The 24864-nt window shown below is 43.5% G+C and overlaps 1 protein-coding gene across 1 annotated transcript in view; it reads left to right on the forward strand.

The window, feature by feature from the left end:
* The window catches only part of RAB26 (RAB26, member RAS oncogene family), a 183379-nt gene that overhangs the window by 113329 nt on the left and 45186 nt on the right, over window positions 1-24864 (forward strand). The window contains exons 3-4 of the mRNA XM_026704068.2: window positions 15835-15876; window positions 17867-17933. Coding sequence (XP_026559853.1) covers window positions 15835-15876; window positions 17867-17933 — 109 coding nt within the window. The remainder of the gene's footprint in view (window positions 1-15834; window positions 15877-17866; window positions 17934-24864) is intronic.

The raw sequence follows: 24864 nt of genomic DNA on the forward strand, positions 1-24864 counted from the left end.
TCCTTGGAGAGTTGCCTTCCCTCTCCGTTCCACCCTGGTAGTAAAGTTGTGAGTTAGACGGATGGAGCCCTGTCAGGTAGCGCTTGTTTCAATTTGATTTTTTAAAAACATTGTATTGATTTTGTGCAGGATGTGAATCTCTAGCGAGATCGCTTGTGTGCCCCTTCCCCAGTAATTCCTCCCCTTTTTCCACCAAAGGGTGGAAACTGCCAAAGGGGAGGTGGGTGGGTGGATATGAGCCTCGATGGCGCAGTGGTTAGAGTGCTTTTTTCACATGTGGTGGTCCTGTAAGGAAACCCAGAGATATTGGCAAAAAATTAGAAAATGGTTGGAGGAGATGACTAAAGAACAAATTAGAATATAAACCAGAGTTCTTCCTATTAGGGATTTCTGACAAACACTTATCCAAAAAGATGAAATATGTAAGAATCCATATTTTAACGGCGGCTAGATTAGCGTTTGATCAGTGCTGGAAATCACCGTATACACCTACAGAACAAATGGTAACCCAGAAAATATGTGAATGTGCAGAAATGGACAAACTAACGATAGCCTTAAAAAACAAAGAGTCCTCAACATTCTACAATAATTGGAATTCTTGGTACAATTGGTTAAGCCAGAGATAAACTGACTAAAAGATAAAGGGTAATTTAAGTATAGTAGACGAGATGAGCGTATTTGAATTAATTTAGGTGAAATGGACCTTACAGACTGTCAAAAAGGACATTGTTTGCTTTTAGATGTATCCTTTTCATCTCTTACTCTTTCCTTTCCTTCTTTTTTCTTCTACACCCTTTACTCTCTCCTTTCTCCGGTTTGCTAGCCCAGATGTTCTTTTTTTCTTCTTTCTTTTTGTGTATGTATTGTTGATATGTTTTTAATTGTAAATTTAATAAAATTTATTTTTTTTAAAAAAAGAGTGCTGTACTTCTGCTGACTATCGGCTGCCTGCAATTTAGCAGTTCCAATCCCACCAGGCTCAAGGTAGACTCAGCCTTCCATCCTTCCGAGGTGGGTCAAATGAAGACCCAAATTGTTGGGGGCAAAAATGCTTACTCTGTAAACGGCTTAGAGGGGGCTGTAAAGCACTGGGAAGTAGTATTTGAGTCTACGTGCTATTGTTATTGCTATATACAGGAGCTTTTTTCACAATGATAACAACAAGACATACACACACCCCGGGCTGTGTGGTCTCTGTAGCTGCTGTGTGCAGAGGAAGCCACAGAAAGAGCACAGAAGCAGAATGAAACCATTTAGTTCTTGAAAGAGAAGAGGGAGCTTGAAATATTTAAAACATTAATTGCTCTGAAAGAAGGTTGGGACACAATTATTCCCCCCGGCACCTCATCCCATTCCCAGAAGCTACCACGCACTCACTTCTGTTGTAAAACCTCCCGCCTGTTTGAACCAGGCTGGTGCAAGATCTTTTCCTGCCGGACTCTGTCCTGGGTCAGAGCTGATCCTCTCCAAACAGCCCCCACCCCTCCATGAGATTCTGCAGTCTCACCGCAGCCCCAGGGTGCAGAGGGTGACTGTCCTTCAAGATGTGCCCCTTCTGAGGCATCTGGTGAGGGACCGTCTTTCCTAGTTTCCCCAGGGCCCCACCGTTAAATCGCCATGGCCAACTTGCGGTGGGAAAACTCGCTGTGGGACAATTCAACAGTTCAATGTAATTATTTAAAATTAAAGAATCGTTGTAACTTTTGACATTCACTTTTCATTGTGTCCCTCCTTTGGCATCCTTTCTTGAATGATCCGATCCCAACATTTCTGGGTATTATTGTAATTCTTGTCCCACAGCAAGTAGGCCGTGGCGAGTTTCTGTGGCAAGATGGCTGTGGAGAGTTGTCCTGGACTCCCCTCCCCCATCTCCTGGTCCTTCTTTTTGGTTGTTGAGGTGAGCGCTTCCCTCATTTTTCTCTATAATTTTTATTAGAATATTTAAGCAAAAAGATTAAAGTTAACAAACGAATATAAAGTAAGGAAGAAAAGAAAAAAAGAAATCAAAGAAAAGGCAAAATATGCAAGGAAAAGGAAAAAAAGTGTGACGGAAAATGAGAAAAGGGAAAAAAAGATATAAAGAAATGACTTTTGATATTTTTCACAATGGTTGTAAGTACAAATAAATTTTAACCTATGTCTCTAAAGTTGCATCATATTTCTCTTCTTTCTATAAACTATCCTGTCTAATCATCAAAACCATAAATCTCTAGTTCGTTTTTTTTCCCAATTTTACACAAACTGAAAGCTCTTTCATTTCTGTTAACCTTTTCCAGTCCTGTGATTAATACTTTCCTTTGCCATTTTGTATAACACATTTAAATTTCGAAGGTAAATGTTAAACCTCTTTAACCTCTAGTCTAGGGTGTAAATTAAGCCTAGAGTGTCATTTGTGGCTATTGCTCACAGGGCCAGGAACCGCTGTAGCCCCTCAGGGACCTTTCCCTCATAGACCCCTGCTGCCATGCTGCCCTCTTTCCTTCTCTTCTCAGGACTCACCTTTCAACATTTGCAGTGAAAGTTTCCTTCTGAGATGCTTCTCATTGCATGTGTCCACCACAAATTGCACAATCACTGAGCCGGCTGTTAAACCTGGAGAATGACACCCCTGTGTGAGATTCTGTCACATTCCCTGAGAATCCCTTTGTTCGAGATGGAAGAACATTGGTCTTCACCCAAGGGAAAATTATGAGAGAAATCTGTTGACAGAAACTTCTAAAATTGATGGTGTGTGTGTGTGTGTCCCACTTCCCCAGCAACTGTAGACCTTAGAGTCCCAAGAAATATAGATGATTGACATAGAGGGAACATCTGTTTCAAGAGCCTTCTATTTCTGTAGAAATGGGTAAAAGCATTTTAGCTTGGAATCTGTGCTAGGTTTAATTTATTTTTCTTGTGGAATTACGTCTCATGGCCGTGTCTCATATTCTTATCTTCTCCGTACAAGCTAGTGATGAAAATATAATTTTAATTTGGAAAGTTCTTGGGACTTAAAATTTGGAACCTTTCTGAAAAGGTTTCTGGAGATTCCAAAAAATTAGTAACGTACCAGGGATATCTTGTGGTCTATCCAGAGTGTTGTGTTTTCTGTTTTAATCATTGTTTTTGTGAGATTGGCCGTCTCCCCCATCCCCCAAGGAAAAGAAAAATCCTCCAGCCCAGGTATCTGTGGAGATTCTCAGTCATCCAGGTAATGGTTGTTCTAAAGGTGCTTTTTATAAAGGCAACTGGACTTCGTTTTTCCTTGAAGATGTTTCGCTTCTCATCTAAGAAGCTGAACTGAAATTCTTCAGAACTGAAGAAGCTTCTTGGATGAGAATCGAAATGTCTTCAAGGAAAAACAAAGTAAGTCAAGTTGTCTTTTGAAAAAGCTCCTTTGGGACCTCTAGCCCAGGGTTTCTCAACCTCAGCAGCTTTAAAATGTATGTATTCCAACTCCTGCAATTCCCCAGCCAGCATGAAGTCCATGCATGCTGGCTGGGGAATTCTGGGTGATGAAGTCCACATATCTTCAAGTTGCCATGGCTGAGAGACACTGGGCCAGAAGTTCTGCACAGGTACAGATTCTCAGCCCTATGAATACCCAGATGGCCACTCTGAAAATCTTGGTTACAGGTTGCGAACTGGCTCTGTCCTTTATTTTCTGAAAAGCTCCTTTTATGAAATGAGGGAAGAAGGAAATTGACAGTTGCTGGCTAGATGGATTGGGACGCAGCGAAATTCTGGGTCTGCTGTCAATCAGTCAAGAAATGCGGTTCATTAATAGTTTTGGTGGCCTGCTGCAGGCATATACTCATCTTTTTGTAGAGAATTAAAAACCTTTCATCTGTTAAAAATAACAAAGTAGACAGTTTGGAAGCAAGTGGATGCCAACGAGACAGATTTTGCAAAGTGTGAAGGAAGTTAAGGGTTTCTGTCAAGGGAAACTGAGTTATAAGGCTCAGCACATGGGAGAATTGTAACTCATGGACATGGCAGTTGATTTCAACAAGGGTTAAAATGGAGTGGCGTTTTGTCTTTTTCTGGATTTGCCATTTTGGAAATGGTTCGGAGAATATAGAATATTCTTTATTGGCCAACTGTGATTCAACACAAAAGGAATTTCTCCCTGGTGCACAAGCTCTTAATGTACACACGAGCAACAAAGTGATAAATCATAAATCCTAAGATAACAGTCATAAGTCATAAGATACAACCAACAAAGTGATAATTATAAGATACCAATAGGAGTATTATTTACTAAGAATAAAAGGTTTTTACATATGCAATCACCTTCATGTGAGGTGGGCAGCTATGCAAATGTGATAAACAAATAATAAATAAATGCTAATAATATTTCTAAAATATTAAATCATAAAAGCGGTACTATTTCATAATTTCATCTATGTATAATCCATACGTTCCTTATTTCTATTTCGGTGTGTTCTACTCTAGAGATGCCATTATAGGGGTCAGTTCTGATTGTTGAAAAAATTTATTATTCCACCCTTGGTTGCTGGACAGATTATTGTAAGTTAAGGCATAAATAAATAATAAAGACCTTCCCTGCAATATTTTATTGCAGAAGGAAGTGAAAGACAAAAGTCTAGAATTTTCATGCAACAAAAATGCCACTAATTTAAAGGGAGCCACCTCCGGAAATGTGGGGTGATGATGGGTTCACCTGCCCAGAGTCATTTATGTGTGAGTTGGACAGTTATATTCATTTGTTTAATAAGAATTATTTAAATTTTTTTTAAAAAAACAGTGTAACCTTTGGGTAGGAGCCTGGTTTCGTTGTGGTTCTCCCCTTCTTAGTCCATTGGCTGATACTTCTTTAGGGCTTCGTGTTTATGACTATTCGAACTGTATTGAACCAAAATGTTATTGATAGACTTGGAAATGTTACTGATGGTTGCTGCAGTTTTATTTTGTTTTAAACATCCTTGTACAGGACTTCTTTTGACACGTCACAGTAAATCACTTAAGGCTTTATTTGGGGAAGGCAAAGCAAGGTTAAACAAAAGCAGGACAAAGTTGGATCGAGCAATATTTCTGCCTCCTCTCAGCCTTCCCCTATCAATTGTCATCTTGCATCTGGAGCTGTTCTTTCAATTGCAACAACATAAGCTTGCACAACTCTTTGGCCACATGGCCCAAGGGGAGAAGGACACTCAGCTATCTGTCTGTCTATCTGTCTGTACATTTTCTCTTTACATACATAAGTGCTTTGTGAACAGTGTGTTGTCTGGGTTAATTTGCTTACAATCATCCTATTTTTCCAGAAACGAATTTCTACCTCTGTTGTCTAACCGTTTGTAAAACAAGTCCCCTGTTTTTCTTTTTCTTCAGTCTCAAGTCTGTCCATTTCTGCACAGTCTAATGTGTTTCTTTTTAAATTATTGCTTCTTCTGTAGGTGTTTCCTCATTTTTCCAGTGCTGTGCAAATACAGTTCTTGCTGCTGTTAGGACATGTAATATTCATTATACATTCCCGTTCTCATATTTTTCTGGCTACCTTCTTAGCAGTTATCCATATGTCTTGACTTCACATGGCTGAATTACAGACCATGGGGCTAGCCAAGGCTTGGGCTTTGTTTTGCCAGCTCTGCAGGTTGGGGATAATGGGGTCAGAGATCCAAAACATTTGGAAGACATCAAGCCAGGGGAATTGCCCTGGAGCACCCAAGCAATCTTCTGCTTGGTTGCACGGACTCAGCTGAAATGGTTCCTTTGTGTGTTTGAGAGAAAGTGGTAATAAAGGCATTGGTTGAATGTCTGTTCCCATGATAGAACCTAACTCAGCCTCAGCAGAAGTGAATTATTTGTTTTTACAAGCGTATCTAAGGTTCTTGAATCATCGGCATGTTTAAACTTGCTTACTTTGTAATAACATTTAATGGAAAAGAAGAGAGCCAAGATGGATTTGTCTGAAATACATAGGCAAGTGTATAGGTTTCTTTCTCCTTTGATCTTTCCTTCAATGGTGTAATAATTTCCCACAGGATTGGTTCCTGGGATCAGAGGTTTAATCTTCTGAGCTTTCAGACTCAGGCTGGAGCCCGTCCTCTCTTCAGCAGAGTATTCTCTAGAGAGAAGTTCCCTGAGGATGAGACCAAAAGCTCAGAAGATTCAACCTCTGGTCCCAGTGACTGACCCACATTGGATCCTGCAACGTTATCCTGGGACACATAGATTCGCCTTCATTCATAATAATTTCCCCCTTGACAGCCTTCCACCATTTTTGGGTGCTGCAGAGTAGACAAAGAGGCATTGAAGTAACAAATTCAAATCAGGCAAGAATGATGTCATTCCTGTTGGAGTAACAGTAACAGAGTTGTAGGAACGTAGGGGGTCATCTAGTCCAGCCCCCTGCAGGAGATCCTATTCCATTCGAGACAAGTGTCTGTCCAGTCTCTTCTTAAAAGCCTCCAGTGATGGAGCCCCCACAACTTCTGAAGGCAATTTGTTCTACTGGTTGATTGTCCTCATTCTTAAGAAATTTCTCCTTAGTTCTAGAGTGCTTCTCTCCTTGATTAGTTTCCATCCATTGGTTCTTGTCCTGCCTTCTGCTACTTTGGTAAATAAGTTGGCCCTTATTTATGCAGCCCCTCAAACAGTGGAATAGTACTATCACGTCACTCCTAGTTCTTGTTTTCCCTAGATTATGTATACCCCGTTCCTGCGATGGTTCTTTGTATTATTTAGCTTCTAAGCCCCTGTTCATCTTCGTTGCTCTTCTCTGAACTTTTTCCAAAATCTCAACTTCCTTTTTTTGTATTGGGGTGACCAAAACTGGATGCAGTATTCCAAGTGTGGTCTTATTAGGGCTTACTAGAGTAAAAACAGACCTAGTTCCACACAGATAATGAATGATCCAGGTGATGGATCATGTAAGGAGTTGTGCATAGTTCAAAAGGGAACCCAGTGTGCGTTTGCTGCGAGAAAGGCCACTTGCATGCGTAAGATTGCTGGAAAAACAATTTAAGTCAAAACTCTAACGCAATGTGCAATTGGAACACTGCCTACAGCATTGGTTATCCATCTCCCCAGAGGTACCACGAATTGGAGAAACAGGTGTTAACAGAATGGCAGAGTTGGAAAGGAGCTTGGAGGTCTTCTAGTCCAACCCCTTGCCCTTCACCATTCCAGACAAGTGGCTGCCCAGTCTCTTCTTCAAAACCTCCAGTGATGGAGCCTATGCCATAGGGAAAGCAAAGGTGGAAGCAGAACAAGACTTGCAGATTTCAACGCTTGGAGTTCAAGAGCTGTTCTTCACCCTTTCCTTGACTGAGCAGGAAACTCTGCCAGTGTGGCATTTCCTTCCCCAAAGTTAATCCTCAGGAACATTTCATTAGCATGAATCGGCATTGTGCTGCTTTGATTCCACTCTCTGCTGGTTGCCTGACTGAGCATCTGCCATGATTGGGTGGCAAAGGATAAAGAGGTTTTTATAACTAGCTGTCACTGCACACTGTCGGCTTAACCAGGGAAACACTGCTTAACAAAGGTGCGTTGAAGAGCAAGCTCAGAGACAAGATGAAGCCATGTTGGTGGAACGGAGCTGACCGGCTGCTGCAGCCTGAGTGTGTCGGTGTTGCTGTGCAAGGGGAGGGAGGTTTTTGTGCCAGCTTAACAATGCAGGTATTCAGTTGGTGACCCTTGGATTGACCTTGGCACACAGCCCCAGTGGATTGCCTATTAGGATAGCGTGACCTGTATTATTACTTTAAGAATGCTTCTTTGCTTAGAACACAGAATAATAGGGTTGGAAGGGACCTTGGAGGTCTTCTAGTCCAACCCTTTGCTCGAGCAGGAGATCCTATACCATTTCAGACAAATCATTGTCCAGTCTCTTTTTGAAAGCCTCCAGTGATGGAGCCCCCACAACTTTTGAAGGCAAATTGTTCCATTGGTTGATTGCTCTCACTGTCAGGAAATTTCTCCTTAGTTCTTGGTCGCTTCTCTCCTTGGTTAGTTTCCATCCGTTGTTTCTCATCTTGCCTTTTGGTCCTTTGGAAAATAGTTTGATCCCCTTGTCTTATAGGAGCCCCTCAAACACTTGCCTAGCCTGTCCCTTAAGTGAGACCGAACAGGCTCCTGCAGAAAGAAGTTGGCCAAGGGAGGTTGTTGAGGTTCTCTCCTGTGGCTTAGAAGGTGGTCTGTGGGTTTGAATGGGGAGGACCTGACTCCAGCTAAGTGGTGGGAGGTCTTTGGGCCACCACCTAGATCTGGGCCTCAGATGGAGTCACCCTTCCCCATTTAAGAGTGGTGTACATTTCTCTTGGACTCGAAGAGCAGGTGGCAGATGTGGCCTTTGCACAGCTCCATTTGATGCGCCAGTTGCAGACTTTCCCCTAGATTAGAAGGCCGTTCAGACAGTCACCAATGCCCTCAGATCTCAATTACCATAACGTGCTCTATGTGGACTACTAGTGAAAGCCATTAGAAAGCTTCAGCTGGTCCAGAATGCAGCAGTGCAGGCAGTGATGGGCAGGCCTTGACGTGTTGTGGATTCGACACCTCCACTTTGCAAGCTGTGCTTGCTATGTTTAATGCTTCCAGGGACAATTCGAAGCTGAGCCCTAAATGGCATTGTGTCTGGTTACTTGAAAAATTGTATATTTCTGTGGCATCGGCCTAGCCGCTGTGATCTGACAGGGTTGGTGTGTTCTGGCTCACCTTTGGCTAAAGGTGGTGTATTGTTGTTCTGATTCATCACCTGGTTCTCTGTTTCTACCAATTTTCTTGTTTTATTGTGATCCATGCCAGTGGTTGCCAACCAGTGGGCCGGGGACCACTGGTGGTCCGCGAGAAAATTTTGGTGATCCGCAGAGAAATGTCACCCCCAAAGCACCCCCGAAAGCAATTAATCCAGGCTGTATGGAACACAAGGCTTGCGTCGCTTGCATTGCGAACAACGCGAGGTAGTGAGGGGAGGGGGGAAAGGGTGGAAGGGAGGAGCTTGCCCCACTCGCTCCACATGCCTGGCCTGGCTACCAGGCTACTTCTTTCTGCTTCTTTCTTCTTCTGCTTTTGGCTGCATGCAAGGAAAGCAGCGAAAGTCTTTCTTTCTCTCCCGCAAACTCCACCACAAATGAGTCTTTGGGACCCTGCAAGGCCTCCTGCTCCAAGAGGCTCACAAAGACTCGTTTCTGGCGGAGTTTGGGGCAGAGAAAGAAAGACTTCTTGCTGCTTTCCTTGCATGAAGCCAAAAGTTAGTCAGTCTCTCTCCCTCTCTCTCCCCCCCCCCCGCTCTCTCTCTGTCTCTTTCTCTCCCCTTGAGAACGGAGCTGGAAACAGTATCCTGTAATCTCAAATAAAGAATGATCAATTGGTAGGGAATTTTTCCTGCAGACATTTTTGGGACTTTCCCAGAGTCTCTGGTCTGCGGGATTTAAAATGATGTGGTCCCTGAGGTCCAAAAGGTTGGCGACCCCTGACCCATGCAGAGTCAGCCTGGAGCCGTGTTTCTCTACCTTGCCAGCTTTAAGTTGGGTGACTTCAGCTCCCAGAATTCCTTATCTAGCACACTATGGGTGCAGGCTTTCATTCCCAGGATTCCCCAGCCAACAAGCTGGTTGGAGAATTCTGGGAGTTGAGATGAAATCCATATATGGTGGTTGGGGAATTCTGGGAGTGGAAGTCCAGCCATCTTAAAGCTGCCATGGTTGAGAAATGCTCTTCTAGAATCTTGCCATATCTAAACTGATTAGATTTAAGTCTGAGTAATCTATCCAAGTCTTAGCCAGAGGAATATTCCTCAAAGCAGTCAAATGTGGACAAAAAGATGGTTGAATGGCTTGCCTGAGCTATAAGCAAGCACCTTCCACACATCTTCAATGCCCAAAATCTGGACGTTTTTTTAAAAAATGTTTTTGAAGGGAGAAAAGCCAGAACTGGCCCCCTGTAGGTTCTCAGTTCATCCGGGAGAAGCGGTGGGAGAATCTAACGAGCAGCAGGTGTCCAGGCCTACCTTTGGCAAGGTCAACTCTTGGGATTGGACCCTTATTGGGAGGAGTGGAGGAGGCGGAGGACAAGAGCCCAGCCTCCTGCTGGACTCTTTGAATTTGGGAATTGTATGAGGGATCCATGAGCAACTCTTGTGGAGGTCTCAGAGCCAGTCCTGTTTCTCCGCCTCTTTCTTCAGCTGCATCACCTTTGCTGGCCTTCAGAGACCCCGTGCAGCAGCTTCCTCCAACCTTTCTGGCTTTGCGGAAAGGGAGGGAGAGGCTGCTTGCACACATTGAGCTTCATGCACATGCACTTGCCTGCTGCTTGCATAAGTGCAGCTGTGCGTACGCGCTCACCACTGCCAGGGCCTGGGCATTGGGGACCCCCGATAGTGGCAGCTATCTAGTTTTTCTTCTCCTTCAAAGAGCTGATGGTTTCCTCTCTGAATTAAATCAGGAGGCATATTTTGATCCTCTTCGTGCCCAGGTCAGCCTCTTGTGTCTCTAGTTGCTCAAGATGAGATGCAGTGCTCAGAGTCGCGGAATTCTCCTTCATGAGACAATCTGATCATATCTGGGTACAGAAAGGCAGGACTTTCCCCCTTAGCTATGGGCTGGAAACCCGACCCACAGATTTGTATGGATTCCCAGGAGCCGTGTGCAAGCACCAAAGGAGTGCGTGCCACTCAAGCTTGGTTGCTGCTAGGGTGGATTCCAAAGATCTCTTGATTTGCAGCGTATTCTGGTGACAGCTGAGTAAAGCCTCCATGTCCAGAGGCAGAGTATCTCTGAGTAGCAGCTATCTGGAGAGAAACAGGAAAGGCTCTTGCCATCCCATACTGCTGGGCGAGCGGGACAGCTTTAAGTTGCAAATCCAGGACTTGTAATGGGTGAGGGATGTCCTGGGTTGCACTTATCCTTCTTGGTTGTGTGGGAGAGGCTAAACCTGAACTATTTCCTTAAATTGTGAAATGATTGGCCACTGAGCCTGGCAGCTTCCTGATGCACTAATGCAAGGGTCCCCAAACTTGGCAACTTTAAGACTTGTGGACTTCAAGTCCCAGAATTCTGGGACTTGAAGTCTACAAGTCTTAAAGTTGCCAAGTTTGCACTAATGTGTCTGTCTGAGAGACGGAGTCTGCACAGAACGTTTGAGGATAAATGGGCAGGTTTCAGTCTGCCTGTGAAATGCCTGGTAAAATTCCACATTTTGCTGAAAGCCTGTCCAGCCAGATTGCTGTTGTCTGGGTTGGCTCTCTTCTCCATTCTGAAATATTTGCTATTCCAGACCATCAACTCATTGCAGTAGCCCTGAGAATTGAGCTGCGGCATACAGTTACCAATGGCTGCCTTTTCCAACAGTTCTCTTAGATCCTATCATCCTCTACCTTCAAGGGTTTTCTAGTACAGGGAGTAGAACATGATGGAACCAATCCAAGAAAGGGCTTGAAGACACCACCCAACCGTTCTGATGACTTGTGAATGTAGAAACTGCCAACTAACTGTATGTTTAATGCTTCAGTGTTTGCCATGGTAATTTGTGAAACATTAAAAATTATCTCCTTTGACTTTTTTCCCTGTAGAGTAGTTTTAGCTCAGACCAGAGGTGGGATTTTACCGGTTCAGACCGGTTCTATAGAACTGGTTGTTACGATTCTGCGCAGTTCGGAGAACCGCCAAATTGTGCCTCTGGCGGGCCCCGTCCCTCTCTGCCCAGTCAGTCCTTATCGCTCATGCACAACATTGCATGCATGCCTGACATCACTGACTGCATTCTCCCCCGCCCAGTCACTCCTTAAGGTATTTGTTTTTTCCCCCTTCCAACGATCAGCTGTTCTGATGATCAGCTGTGCCGGGATCCCCCTCGCTGTCTTAATGCTTCGCCCAGGAAGCTTCCCTGAGGCCCAGGAGGCAAAAAAATGGAGTGGGGGGGGGGGTTCTGCAAAAAAAGAAGAAGCCACACCCACCCAGTCACATGACCATGCCCACCTAACCATGCCCACCAAGCCACACTCACAGAACCGGTAGTAAAAATATTTGCATCCCACCCCTGGCTCGGACCGTCACTACCACTCCATGTAACATAAGAGCTGTAGAAAGAAACTCACAGAGCAAGGAATTGTTTTGGGCTATGGATTATTTTCTTCCAAGGTTGCATCACTGGAAACAGCCCTGTTCAGTTCAGAACATTTTCAACATCACTGATGTACAGTGTTCATGATGGTTATGATTAATATTGATAGATCGAGTGGTTCCTCTTGGCTTTTGTCTTTGAACCCAGAACTATTAGAGTTGCCCTGTAATTATTTTTCAAATTTAACTGTCAAATTTAATTTAGATGGATGCCCACTGGTGTCATCTTGTGTTCTGAGGCTTTACCTCAAAGCTGCAGCAGCTCTTTCCCCACAAAGTGGCACTTGTGGCTTCCTGGCCAAGGAATTTACAATCCACTTCCTCCATCTCCGGGGAGGCAGGTTCAGCCAAGATGAAGCAAGCTCCTCCTGCAGGGAGGGAATTGGGAGCCGGTGCGGTTCCTGGAGGCATCAAGAAGAAAAGCTGAGAGCGTTTGCTGTTATCAAGGGGAAAGGTAGGCAGACTGATGGTCCATCTTCTCAGTCTCCTGGCAGTTCTGCAGTTTTCCTGATCATTTTAACAGAATAACAGAGTTGGAAGGGACTTTGGAGGTCTTCTAGTCCAGTGGCCGCCAACCAGCAGTCCAAGGACCTCTGGTGGTCTGTGAGAAAATTTTGGTGGTCCGCAGAGAAATGTCACCCCCAGAGCACCCCCCCCCCAAAAAGCAATTAATCCAGGCTGCGCGGGAACACAAGGCAGCGCTGCCCACATGGCCTGCGGGAACACAAGGTTTATGTCACTTGCATTGTGAACAACACAAGGTAGTGATGGGAGGGGGGAAAGGGCAGAGGGGGGAAACTTGCCTACTTGCCCCACGTGCCTCACCTGGCCACTGGGCTGCTTCTTTCCGCTTCTTTCTTGTTCTGCTTTTGGCTGAACGCAAGGAAAGCAGCAAAAGTCTTTCTTTTTCTCCCCCAAACTCTGCCAGAAATGAGTCTTTGGGACCCTGCAAGGCCTCCTGCTCCAAGAGGCTGCGCCGGCGTGACAAGTCTCACAAAGACTCATTTCTGGCGGAGTTTGGGGCAGAGAAAGAAAGACTTTTGCTGCTTCTGCTGCTTTCCTTGCATGAAGCCAAAAGTCTCTCTCTCTCTCCCCCTGAGAACAGAGTTGGAGATGGTAACCTGTGATCCCAAATAATGAACGATCGATCGGTAGGAAAGTGAGGTGGGCAATTTTCCTGCAGACTTTTGGGGGGATTTTTCCAGGGTCTCTGGTCCGTGGGATTTAAAATGATGAGTTTGGTGGTCCCTGAGGTCCAAAAGGTTGGCAACCCCTGTTCTAGCCAAACCTCGTTGTCAAGCAGAAAACCCTATATCATTTCAGACAAATCCTTTAAATCCTGCTTAGGTTTTCAGGGTCTGTTGAGGTAATTCCCCGTTAGGAGAATGAGCGCGTACAGGGAGACGTATTTGAGAGTAGTGTTGGGATAATACACACAGAGCACACAGATACACTGTACAGTAAATGTAGGTTTTTACTTCCGGAAAGGTTTAAGCAAAGTTCAAAATAGGCAGTCCAAAGTCATTCACAGGTTAAGATCAGTCAGTTTTTTTTAGTCCAGGGATAATTCAATAACAAAGTCCACTGTCAAAAACGGTTCAGTATCAGACTTACATTAAATCCAGGAATATCAGTCAATTAGGAAAAATGGAGGAACGGCAATACTTTCCAACAGAAGGAAACAGAGATTCACTCTCTTCTGAGACTCAGACTAAGACAAACCAGGTTTCTGGCTCCATCTTATGGCCGTTTGAGAAACCACACCTAATTACAGTTTTGCATTTTCTTAAAGACACAGTATTAAAATGTCTATCCTGGTTTATATATTTCTAACCCAAATACCTGTTAGGTGACTTACATTCCTAACAGGGTCAACCACTAGAACCTTCTTCAGATGTGAGTTCAGAGGGAAACAATGAGTTTGAGTCAGCAGAGGAAAGCACAGAGCCAAGTGTTGGTCAGGATTGGGGTTTGAAGAGTTATAGCCTGAAGCAGCAGCCTCAGCTCAGTCATCCGAGGACAGACAGGCTGAGGTTGAGCAAGGGGAGACACAGCTGAAGCTAGTTAGCCAGGAGGCTCCAGGCTAGGACAGGCAGCAGCTGTCGCCTGTTAGCAATGAGGAGGAGGTGGAGTCCACACCTCCCCCCCAATCCAAGGAAATGTAGGGCAGAGAGGAGACAGTCACAATGCCAGGCAGCTAGACTGCTTGCAAGGAGGCAACCTCACCTCTCATGAAGGGCTGCACTGGCATTGTCTCCTTAAACCCACCCCGAAGAATTAAGCATTGCTGGAGCAACATGCCCAGTTCTGCGCCTTGTGTGCTCATGCTGTGTATCCTGACACATTCGATGTGTGGACTTCTTTCTTGGACTTCGTGTGTGCCTATTGGACTTTGTTACCCAATGACTCTTGCCATACTGAGCTCAGAATCCAGACCTGCACAGCGGAAATGTTTTCTGAGGATCTGTTTGGGTGTGTGTTTTGAATCTTGCTGCACATATGTGCATGTGTGTATAGGGAATGGGGCAGCACAATAATGTTGTCAGCCCTCTGAGGTAGTCCAGATCAGGAAACCAAAACCTAGATTACTAATACAAATTTTATTGTAAGATTACAGTAGCTGAATATTGTAAGCCTGTAAGTGCTTCCCCCCCCGCCTTTCAGCATATTAGGGAGGGTTCCTTCTGTGATGCTTTCTCCACCCCATCTGCTCCTTTGGATTCTGATTTCTCTTATCAGACCATTGTCCAGCTTTTCCTCCTGTCTCCCAAGGTTATTCTCACAGTCCGTTATATCTACAGCAATGGGAGAATGCAGCTGAAATTGGATTCGGGCTCCTTTGAATGCTGAACTGTGCAACCCTTTCCAGTCTGTTCCTTGCCCCCCACTCTCCATTGCGAAGCTCTAGGTTGCTGCTTTAAGAATTATTATTATTATTTTTTGAATAGCTGTGTCAATAATTGTGTTGCTTTAAAACAGCGTTTCCAACCTTGGCAAGTTTAAGATGTGTGGATTTCTGGGGACTACTGGAAGTTGAAATTCACACATTGTAACAGTGGAGAATTCACTGCTTTAAACTGAAAACTCCTGGTGGTGGGGAAAAAATACTTGTTGTGTGAGGACCAGCCGTAACTCACTTTTTTTCAGTACCGCCATAATTTCCAACAATCTTTAAACAATTGGTTGCAAGTCGAGGACACTAGAATATCCTGCAGGTACTTTTCTTTTTCCTGGGTCTTAAACAACCAGGGAGGTTATATAACTCTCGCCAAAGGAGTTGTCATAACTCATCAAACATTCCTATGCTTGTTTTAGTAATTGCCAAAAAAAACAGAGGGGGGGAGGGGGGAGAGGAAGGAAATCTGGAAGAGCAGTACGGCAGTTTGAAAGCGAAAGTACATTCCAACTCTTATCTTTAAAAGGTTGTAACTAAAATATCAGAGTTTTTGCCCAGGAATGTGTTTAATTGGAGAACATGATGGATGACAGCCCTGAACGTGCTTAATTGGAGAATCTGGTTTATGACACACCCAGGAGGAAGGGAGGAAATGGGGTCATAGGTGACTGCAAATGGCGTATGCCAGAGTTGGCTTCATACAGGGCAGTGCCAGTATGTTGCCTCCAATAAATCTTTTGAAGTTTCTTGAAGTTTGGCTCGAGAATCATGATTTAATTAGAGCGATTGCTGGAATCCTGACAAGAGTCTTCTAGTAAGAAGGTATGTTACTAATGACCTGATGCCAAGTTCTTTCTTTTTTCTCTCTTCCAGAATAAAGTCTTGAATGTGGATGGCGTCAAAGTAAAACTGCAGGTAAGCCAAGCCATGTGTCAGTTTTGATTCTGAATGTTTTGCTCTTTTGTTCCTTCCGTAGAGCAACCAGCTTCCTGCTAGATTCAGATGCTATTTATTTGTTAGCTTCTCTATTCGCCTCCTGGACTCAGGATACCCAGAACATCTTGTCACAGGCAGAGTGAACAGCCAGCCTGAGCCGACTTGGGGGAGATGTTCCCATAAATATCTTCTGAACAAACCCAGCAGGGGTTTATACATTAAACTGGGACCTTCAGTTCTTTTCAAAAGCCAAAGAAGCCAGAGCTGCCCCTGAAATATTGAAGTTATCCCGCTGAAATAATGCCCCATTGCTGGATAGAATTCCATGAATGGAATGGAATGGAAGAAGAGGGTAGGGGAATAGGAATAGAACATTCTTTTGGGCCAAGTATAGTTGGACTCACAAGGAATTTGTCTCTAGTGCATAAGCTCTCAATATACATACAAGCAACAAAGTGATAAATCATGAATCGCAGTCTTAAGATACAATCATAAATCATAAGATACCATCAACAAAGTGATAGTCCTAAAGTATACAAGGTCAGAGAAATAAGGAATACTTCCCTTAAGCACACATTGTGGACCTGAACAGGAGGCTCTGCTATTCCTCAATCGTATTTGCTCTCAGTTTTCTATCCCAAGTGTTCTAGGTCTCTTTTCTGCCAATCTCCTGGTAAATGAACACCCACCAAGTCAGAAAGAGACACAAATGGGCAACCTGATCCAGCACCATAGCAGCCTCTGTATAAGTGGCCAACGAGGTTCATCAAAGAATTTCCCATGGTGTTGCTGGTTGCCCTCAAACATGAATGGATGGATGGATGGATGAATTATTTATGAATTCTTTATTGGCCAAGTGTGATTAGACACACAAGGAATTTGTCTTGGTGCATCTGTGGTAATCCAAGCAGATCCAGAAAGCATCTGTGATGGGTCAAAGACCGAGGTTGATAATGGTGACTAGCCTCAAGCTGATCCCAAAATGACCTGCCCAATGGCAAAGAACTAGTTATCAAGTGTTCCATCTCCAGATCATGCTCTGAAATGGTCTGAGATGAAAACTTGGTACAGTATGTCCACCTTCATAGATTAAGCCAGTTATCACTTCAGACAAACCCAAGTTGAAATGCCAGGTTCTGTCATCAATAGGAGACAGAATCTTCACATATAGCAACATGTATGACAAACTGGGGGAAGTGATAGTCACCACAAAATCTCAAAGACCCCCATGGCTGATCTGAAATATCTTTTCATTGATGATGGTCATAGCCTTCTACCGCCTTTCTCAACTATGTCTGTGATGCACAAATTTGCCACCTTCACTTATTCCTTTATCTCATTTGGCCAAATTATATCCATCCACTATCCTCCTTCTTCTTTCATTTTACATATACAAAGTTATCCATCTGAACCTTCTTTACTGGTATAATTATCTCCTGAGATGCTTCACAGTCTTTCTATCAACAAAGACTTTGAAAAAAGTTCAGAGAAGAGCAACTAAGATGATCAAAAGCCTGGAGATTAAACCATATGAAGAATAGAGTAGGTTGGGTTGAGAGTGACAGGGTCATTTGATGAACTTCCATGTTTGAAGGTATCACCCAAATCTCCCCAGTTTTAACCCTCTACTTTAACTGCTCTGCCTGAATCTGTAACTCAGTGTGCATGGATGAATGACTTTCAACCAAGAGGCATGGTGGATCTGTCACTCAAGATGATTAATTTGTTTATTTTTTAAAGAAAATACTTCAGTCTATATATTATCTGGCATAATTCAAGTTCATTATGAAGTCCAAGTAGATAAATATTGGAAAACAGTCATTCCGTGGAAAAGATTGTCAGTGTTGTAACATGAATAATAAGTTGGCTATGGCGAGTTGGTCACAAGTTGTCCCATTCTGTCAACACTTGGGCTGCCAGATGACCTACTTTCTTTATCATGTGCTTTTCTGCTTTTTGCCCTTTTCAGATTTGGGACACAGCTGGCCAGGAGAGGTTCCGCAGTGTCACCCATGCTTACTACCGTGATGCCCATGGTAAGAAACTCTAGGATGCTTTGAGAAGTCAATTCCTTGTGGAAGAAGGTTGCCATCTTGAGTACGCTGTAAAGCCCTACCTGCGGTCTTCTCCTTTTGATTTTATATTTAAAATTGAGCTTTGGAAGACGGCAAGAAATGTATTTCACATGCTTGCTTACTGCTTGTTTTTTTCTCCCAGGTTAGGGGCATTATCAATTCTTGGTTGTGCCAGCCAGTCAGAAATGATATAAATAAGGAAGTTTGTAAGTGAGGGAAGATGAAGTAATCAGAAATTGGGGGTGATGGATTCAAACATTTTTGTACCAAGAACTGAAAAATAGCCAAGTGAGATGATCAAAGTCTGAAATTACTGAGGGTGTTTACAGAGTGGAATGAGCATTAAAATGGCTCACTAGGTCTGCCTGAGCTTTTAGTCCCCCTGTTTGTTTCAATAACAGCACAATATTTTAATGATCCTTTTTGTGGATAATCGCTATGCAGAGGGAAGAGATTTGTAGAGGGAGGAAGTGATGTTATGAACTGTAGTATACTGTTGGCCATGTTTGTCTCCAGAAGGTCACCCTCGATGGCCGTGGCATAGACAAATACAACTCCTTAGAGAAGGAAATGAGACCACCCTACCCCCACCCCACACACACTTCTGTTCAGAGAACCCAGTGGACATTAAAAACCAGAGTTAAGATACAACTGGAAGTTGAGTTCCTGGAGAGGAAGAACAGAGGGCGACTATCGGTAGTACTACCGCTGGTGACATGACTGGATTAAAGTTGGAAGGACAAGCAGCTGCCATTGTGCCCAGAAGCACCTATATAATGTATATATATTCTTTATTCAACAACGTCATCTTTGGGGATCTAGATATTGTTCCTCTTTTGTTGGTTTCTTGCTTGCCTCAGGAACAGCTTTTCCCCAGAAATCCATACAGCTCCCACCCTGATAAGGTTTTGTGTAAATCCTTGAAAACCTGACTTGGGGAAACCCATACTTTGGGGAAGGGTGGGTGTTGAATCCCTGCTGGTTGTTCTTTGGTGTGCAGTCTTTCTTTTCTCCAGATGAGCATGATCTTTTATTTTTATTTATTGTTCTTTACTTTTTAAGTGGGAAGGTGCCCAGAATCATGAAAATCAAATTTTCAAGGATTTACAGAACCTCATCAGCTGTATGGATTTCTGGGGGAAGGCTGTTCCAAAGGCAAGTGAGAACCCAACCAAGAAGGAACAATATCTAGATCCCCAAAGATGACATTGTTGAACAAAGGGATCTAGAGCATACCCACTTCGTCTCATCTTATAGGATGATTATTGGCTTTAAGTGATCCCTCAAATAACCAGGCCCTTTATTAGAATGGCTTGGTAGATGATAACCAGCACCTTGAATTGCACCTGGAGGCCAAAGAACAACGACTGTAGCATGAAGAGCAGCAATAGGACTTGGGCCTTCCATGGCACACCATCTCTGCTTGCACTACTGGATCCATTGTAGGCCTCCCAAGCTGGGAGCAGATGCGGCTGTTGCAATAGAAGGACCCATGCAAAATCTCTCCTGGCAAATCTTCCACCTATTGTTTTGGCAGAAGCCAGAGTCCAAGACAGATAGGGTTCCAGTCTCAGATAGAGAATTGTGACCCCTTCCAAGACCAAAGATGAAAACTCCCTCAAGTCATGGAGCCCAAGTGTACACAGACACTTATCAGACAACTTACCTGAGTCTGTTTCTCCTCATCCAGATCCAAAGACTCTTCCGGACACTGGGTTAGTACATGAATAGCTTCACCTGGGCTGCCTGGGGTTGAGATGTGCAGTTGGGAGTCATCTGCCTACAAGAGTTCAAATTCACAGATGATCTGACCCAGCCATTTCATGGGAAACTTAAACAGAAGATTCAAGAACATTTGAATTCCAAGAAAAGAAAGTTTGCAGGCACAACCTCTTTCCTTCATTAATATGGATTGGAACCAATCACAGAAGGAGGAAGACTACTATAACATGGTAGCCTCACAGCCAAACCCCACAGCCAGTCCAGAGAGATACATGATTGATGGCATCATAAGTCACTGAGAGATAAAGGAACATAAGGATGGACATACCAACCTGTCAGCCCTGTAAACTTAACCCAAGCTAAGAAACCAGTGCTATATTCTGTAGAACTACTTTTACCCGAAAAGCTGTAGCCACAGAATCTTGAAATTTTTGAATGGACTTTCCCCCTTCCTCAATTTATCTTCGTGTGAATTAGGAAGGAGTCTGTCTGAGACATTTATTCAAATTTGGAAGGAGCTTTAAACCATGCTTGTTTGATCATTGTTTTGTAGTGATTTTTCCTCTTTCTTCTAAAATTACCAAAGGCTCTGTCTTCTACAAACATCAAAGTCCCTCAAATATGATTGAAGTCCATTAACAAAAGGATATCAAAGTCAGGAGTTGGGCATAACTCCCAAAATTATAGAATTAACTCACTTCAAATTGAAACCAACCCTTATTATGATAGTCCATAGCTGTGCTCCAAGCACCAATGCAGAGGAAGCAGAACAATTCTAGAATAACTTGCAGTATCTTAAATCCAGCCCAGAATAGAATAGAACAGAACAGAACAGAATAGAACAGAACAGAATAGAATATATGGAATGGAATCAGAATAGAAGAGAATAGAGAATAGAGTAGAGTAGAGTAGAGTAGAGTAGAGTAGAGTAGAGTAGAGTAGAGTAGAATTCTTTATTGGCCAAGTGTGGTTGGATACACAAAGAATTTGTCTTAGTGTAAATACTCTCAGTATACATAAAAGAAAAGATACATTCATTAAGAATCAAGAATCATAAGGTCCAACGCTTAATGATACTCATAGGGTACAATAACCCATCAAATCATACTAGGAAACAGTCCATATAAATCGTAAGGATACAAGCGACAAAGTTAAAGTCATAACATAAGTGGGAGGAGATGGGTGAAAGGAAGGATGGGATCATGGAAGGATTAAAAGTAATAATAATAGTAGTACAGACTTTGTAAATAGTTGGACAGTGTTGAGGGAATTATTTGTTTAGCAGAGTGATGGCGTTCGGGAAAAAACTGTCCTTGTGTCTAGTTGTTCTGGTGTGCAATGCTCTATAGTGTCGTTTTGAGGGAAGGAGTTGAAACAGTTTATGTCCGGGATGTGAGGGGTCTGTGGATATTTTCACAGCCCTCTTTCTGACTCCTGCAGTATACAGGTCCTCGATAGAAAGCAGGTTGGTAGCCATTATTTGTTCTGCAGTCCTAATTATCCTCTGAAGTCTGTGTCTGTCCTGTTGGGTTGCAGAACCAAACCAGACAGTTATAGAGGTGCAGATGACAGACTCCATCATTCCTCTGTAGAACTGGATCAGCAGCTCCTTGGGCAGTTTGAGCTTTCTGAGTTGGCGCAGAAAGAACATTTGTTGTGCTTTTTTGATGACATTTTTGATGTTAGGTGTCCATTTTAGGTCTTGTGATATAGTAGAACCTAGAAATTTGAAGGTCTCTACTGTTGATACTGTGTTGTCTAGTATCGTGAGAGGTGGTAGTATGGGAGGGTTTCTTCTAAAGTCTACCACCATTTCTACAGTTTTGAGTGCATTCAGTTCCAGATTGTTCCAGTTACACCACGAGGCAAGTTGTACAACCTCCTGTCTGTAGGTGGATTCGTCGTTGTCTCGAATGAGACCAATCACTGTAGTGTCATCAGCAATCTTCAGTATTTTAACAGATGGATCGTTTGAGATTCAGTCATTGGGATATAGGGAGAAGAGAAGTGGAGATAGCACACAGCCTTGGGGTCCCCTGTGCTGATTGTACAGGTATCGGAGGTGATTCTGCCTAGCTTCACCTGCTGCTTCCTGTATGTTAGGAAGCTTATGATCCACTTACAAGTGTGTTCAGGTACCGCTAGTTGGTTTAATTTACTTAGAAGAGTGTCTGGAATGATGGTATTGAATGCTGATCTGAAGTCTACAAAGAGGACCCTCGCGTAGGTATTTGGAGAGTCAAGGTGTTGTAGGATGTAATGCAGAGCCATGTTAACAGCATCATCTGTCGATCTATTTGCTCGGTATGCAAACTGCATGGGATCTAACAGTGGATCTGTGATGGTTTTCAGGTGGGACAGCACAAGCCTTTCAAAGAGTTTCATAACTACAGATGTTAGAGCAACTGGTCTGTAGTCATTCAGTTCCTTGATGGAGGGTTGCTTTGGCACTGGGATGATGGTAGATGATGCCATAGGCAACTGGAATAACATCTGGAATAACAGGAAAATTTGAACTTTGAGAATGAAAGTAACAGAAGATCGATAACTAGAATTCTGCCAAGAACATTCAGGGTGAGGATACCTCTTCTAATAACCGAAAAATTACTTTACACATAGACATCACTGGATGGAGCACACCAAGAACAAGTGGACTCTGTCCTCTGAAGAAGCTCTTTTTTGTCAACAGAGACAAACCCAGACACTGATTGTGTCTCAGGTCACAAATTCCTTCTTGTAAAATTACAACTTGAACTAAAACACACAAATAAAATCATCAGGCCAACAAGCTACAACCTCAGCAGTATTCTGAACGTTTACGCAGTAAAAGGGAAGAATAGATTTAATGGATTGTTTTGATAAAGAGTGCCTTAAAAAAATCTAGGCTGAAATTAATGTTATCATTGAAGATTAATCGAGCAAAAATATCCTGAAATGTAGAAAGCCAAAGGGCTGCTTGTTTGTACCTTGAAAAGATGCATGATAAAAGAACGCAAAGATCTACTGGAGAAAAGATAGAAAGAAGACATAGCAATAGCACTTAGACTTCTATATCGCCTCACAGTGCTTTACAGCCCTCTCTAAGCAGTTTACAGAGCCAGCCTCTTGCCCCCAACAATCTGGGTCCCCATTTTACCCACCTCAGAAGGATGGAAGGCTGAGTCCACCTTCAGCCAGTCAGGATCGAACTGCTGACTGTGGGCAGAGTTAGCCTGCAATACTGCATTCTAACCACTGGGAAGGAAGGAAGGAAGGAAGGAAGGAAGGAAGGAAGGAAGGAAGGAAGGAAGGAAGGAAGGAAGGAAGGAAGGAAATAAATAGCAACAGCACTTAGACTTATATGCCACTTCACAGTGCTTTTACAGCCCTCTCTAAGCAGTTTACAGAGCTAGACTCTTGCCCCCAACAATCTGGGTCCTCATTTTACCCACCTTAGAAGGACGGAAGGCTGAGTCAACCTGGAGCCTGGTGGGATTCGAACCGCCAAACTGCTGGCAGCTGGCAGTCATCAGAAGTAGCCTGCAATACTGCACTCTAACCACTGCGCCACCTCGGCTCTTATGTAGTAGAAATATATGGAACTGCGTACACAACACACAATCCCCTTGATCCCTGATACATATGAAGATTTCACCATTGGACATGAGCCAGATATTCTGAAAGCAAAGTTAAATGGTCCTTAGATTAAATATTGCCAAAACAAAACCACAGGAGTTGATGAAATACCAGAGTAACTGTTTAAAATCTTACAGGGTGATGCAATTAAAGTGCTATATACAATTTATCATCAGATCTAAAACACAGCAAAGGCCAATAGCCAAGAAATGGGAAAAGACCTTACATTACACGATTGTTTTGGGTTTTATGTTTGCAATCCTAATAGCCTTTATAGAAATTCTGTGTATGTTTATCTTGTTAGTTCTTTGTACTTGTGAGTGTTATCTTGCTCAGTGGAAAGGGAAGATGAAAAACTGAATCAAAAATTCTAATTATCACCCGTAGTTTGCCACAGAGCGTGTCATGCTTGCCCTGCCTTGGAGTGAAAGGAAGGAACATTCCCTCCCTCCTCTTATTATGGGCTTTTGATGATGTGACACAGCATCTTCAGAGGGGCTCTCCGCTTCTCCCATCAAGACGTGGAGTATAAAGGCTCTTCAACGGGGTTTTGAAGTTAGGCACCGCATTCACGATGTGAATTTCTGAGCGGAGACCTGAGAGGCCTGTTTGCGTTTTCCAGGTCACGTCAGCAACTTCTTTCAAAAAAGTGCTCTGTTTTCAAATTGTACTTAGAAGAGGGTCAATCCTGGGGAATAACTGAAGCTTCCTTTCTTCCTTTCTTAGTAAGGAAAATGTACACCGGCTGCTCATACAGAAGAAGAAGTATGGACAGCCAACGGCTATTTTTCTGTGGTCTCCCTGCCCCCTGTGTAACAGGAGAACAAACAAACAAACAAAAAAAAGAGCTGCCCAAAGAATCATGGATATAGAAGCTCAAAATGACGTAGCCACACTTAGTAAGGCTGGTAGTGTCATGCCCCCGTCGTAATCTAATTCGGAGGGAGAGGCCGAGCAGCTGACAGGGAGTGGGAGTGTGGATCCACTGGCTATGGAAGAAACTGGGGAAGGGGAAAGGCTGACTGGGCAGAGCAGGGGAGAGGTAGAACAAAAGAGAGCAAATTCAGAGGAAGACCCAGGCCCACACCCTCTTCATCCTAGGCACGCAGGGAGGAATGGAGAAGGGAGCAACGTGGGTTGTATGGCTTATGGAGGAGGAAAGGGCCCTGATTCTCTTCATTAGCTGCAGCTGGGAACACAGAGTTTAAAAAGGGAAGCTGGACACAGCAAACTGTTGGGAGCAAATTGTGAATTTATCTGGTATCGTTGTGGTGTATCTGTGTTCCTGGTGTCTTCCCAACTGTGTGAGTTTTGCTGGGCTTTCAAGTCTGCAATTCCTTCTCCTGCCCTGTCAAGTTAATTACTGCAGCTTGGTTTGTTTGGATTTTTAGTTACAGTCTGTATGTATCTTGTTTTGGACTGAATTTCCTCCACTTAAAGACTGTTCTTGGGAGAGTTTTTTCTCCAGCTGAAGGTAACCTAGACATTGGGGGCAAAGTTGGAGGTATTAAAGGGACACTTCTTGCTTATTTGACTGTGTTGCCTTTGTGCCACG

This window comes from Pseudonaja textilis, chromosome 14, assembly GCF_049901715.1.
Source record: "Pseudonaja textilis isolate UNSWEBS1 chromosome 14, rPseTex1.2, whole genome shotgun sequence".
Classification (NCBI taxonomy): Eukaryota; Metazoa; Chordata; class Lepidosauria; order Squamata; family Elapidae; genus Pseudonaja; species Pseudonaja textilis.